This window comes from Solanum stenotomum, unplaced genomic scaffold, assembly GCF_019186545.1.
Source record: "Solanum stenotomum isolate F172 unplaced genomic scaffold, ASM1918654v1 scaffold19749, whole genome shotgun sequence".
NCBI lineage: Eukaryota > Viridiplantae > Streptophyta > Magnoliopsida > Solanales > Solanaceae > Solanum > Solanum stenotomum.
Genome location: NW_026025693.1, coordinates 1 through 1,523, shown reverse-complemented (window position 1 = coordinate 1,523; position 1,523 = coordinate 1). Strand labels below are relative to the sequence as shown.

The window sequence follows — 1,523 nt, the reverse complement described above, 5'->3', positions numbered from 1 at the left end:
CAAAATTCTGGTCAAAGCTGTCCACAACAAATATCAAGATTTGCACAAGTGCAATAACTAAAGTTAAACTAAATTATAATTGGGGGTTTTAAATTACATAATTTCGGGAGAACAACTGAAGAATAGAAGCTAAATCACACCTTGAACCTGCACTTTTGTCCATTTGATAGTGAAGTTAAAAAATATTACGTATACTCATCATCGCTATTTACAAAGCAGTTCCAATTTCGAACTGAGTGTATTTTCCCAAAAAGGTTAGACTTATGTTCTATCTGAACTATGGGTACCACACACAGTTTGCTGATAACGAAGATCTTCAAAATGAGTGGAGGGAAGCAAAAAGGAGCAACAAGATTAAAGTTGTCTCCTTTCTCAAAGAAAAGACAGGGTATTCTGTTGTCCCAGATGCAATGTTTGATATTCAGGTGTGTTATTCTCCGTTTTTCAGTTCTGGCCATGAGATTAATTAGCTTTATCTTAGTTATATGAAGCATTCTTGTTCTTGGACGAAGTATCATGCACTTGTCAATTAAAAAACCAATTCTCAGGTAAAACGCATTCACGAGTACAAGCGACAACTGTTAAATATCTTCGGCATCGTTTATCGGTATAAGAAGATGAAAGAAATGACAGCTGCAGAAAGAAAGACTAACTTCGTTCCTCGAGTATGCATATTTGGGGGAAAAGCTTTTGCCACATATGTGCAAGCCAAGAGGATTGTAAAATTTATCACAGATGTTGGTGCTACTATAAATCATGATCCAGAAATCGGTGATCTGTTGAAGGTATTAACATGATTATTTCTCTTGAAAGTTTTTTTCTTTGATTTTGATACAAGCTATTCTTTTCTAGCAGTAAGAGGTCACTTTTTTTATTTATTTTTTATTTTTTTATCTGTGATATTTCTGCATCTGTTTCATCATGTGATTACTTTTTGCACTTTTAACCTGAAGAGTCCTCTCCTTTATCTCTTGTAGGTAGTCTTTGTGCCAGATTACAATGTCAGTGTTGCTGAATTGCTAATTCCTGCTAGCGATCTATCAGAACATATCAGGTAATTAACTGACTCCCATCTTTCTTTTCAATTGTGCTGCCACTGGTAACAATTGATCCAACAACTCTATACTATGTTAAATTTGTTTGTGGCTTTGTGCGAACATAACTGGACGATTAGCTGCTTAGTTTCTCATCACTAGTATAACTCGGGTGTTGAGAGTGATATCATGCTATAATACTGTTATTATTGTAATATTCATCACATGCATAGTTTATATATGTATCAAATCGAATGCATAGTGAAGTGGTGTGACATGACAGTGATCATCTCATTCATTCACACACACAAAGCAGCACCATTTTATTTGATTGTCCTGGCAGTAAACTGTGTATGTTCTATTTGGAATTTCAATTGTTACAAAATGATCCTACTATATGTGATAATATAGTAATTTGGGCACCATTAAGATTCCTGTCCTTATGCAGTTATAGTCTCTCTAATGTGTCCTGCCTTCGTGTGGACGACA

General features: G+C 35.0%; 1 protein-coding gene across 1 annotated transcript; it reads left to right on the top strand.

Moving 5' to 3' along the window:
• The first annotated feature begins 248 nt into the window (after positions 1–248).
• LOC125850840 (alpha-1,4 glucan phosphorylase L-1 isozyme, chloroplastic/amyloplastic-like) lies at positions 249–1,323 on the top strand. Its single transcript, XM_049530682.1, has 3 exons — positions 249–425; positions 549–785; positions 978–1,323. Exons 1-3 carry the CDS (start codon positions 264–266, stop codon positions 1,056–1,058), a joined length of 480 nt encoding a protein of 159 aa, XP_049386639.1. The 5' UTR covers positions 249–263; the 3' UTR covers positions 1,059–1,323.
• The last annotated feature ends 200 nt before the right edge of the window (positions 1,324–1,523 follow it).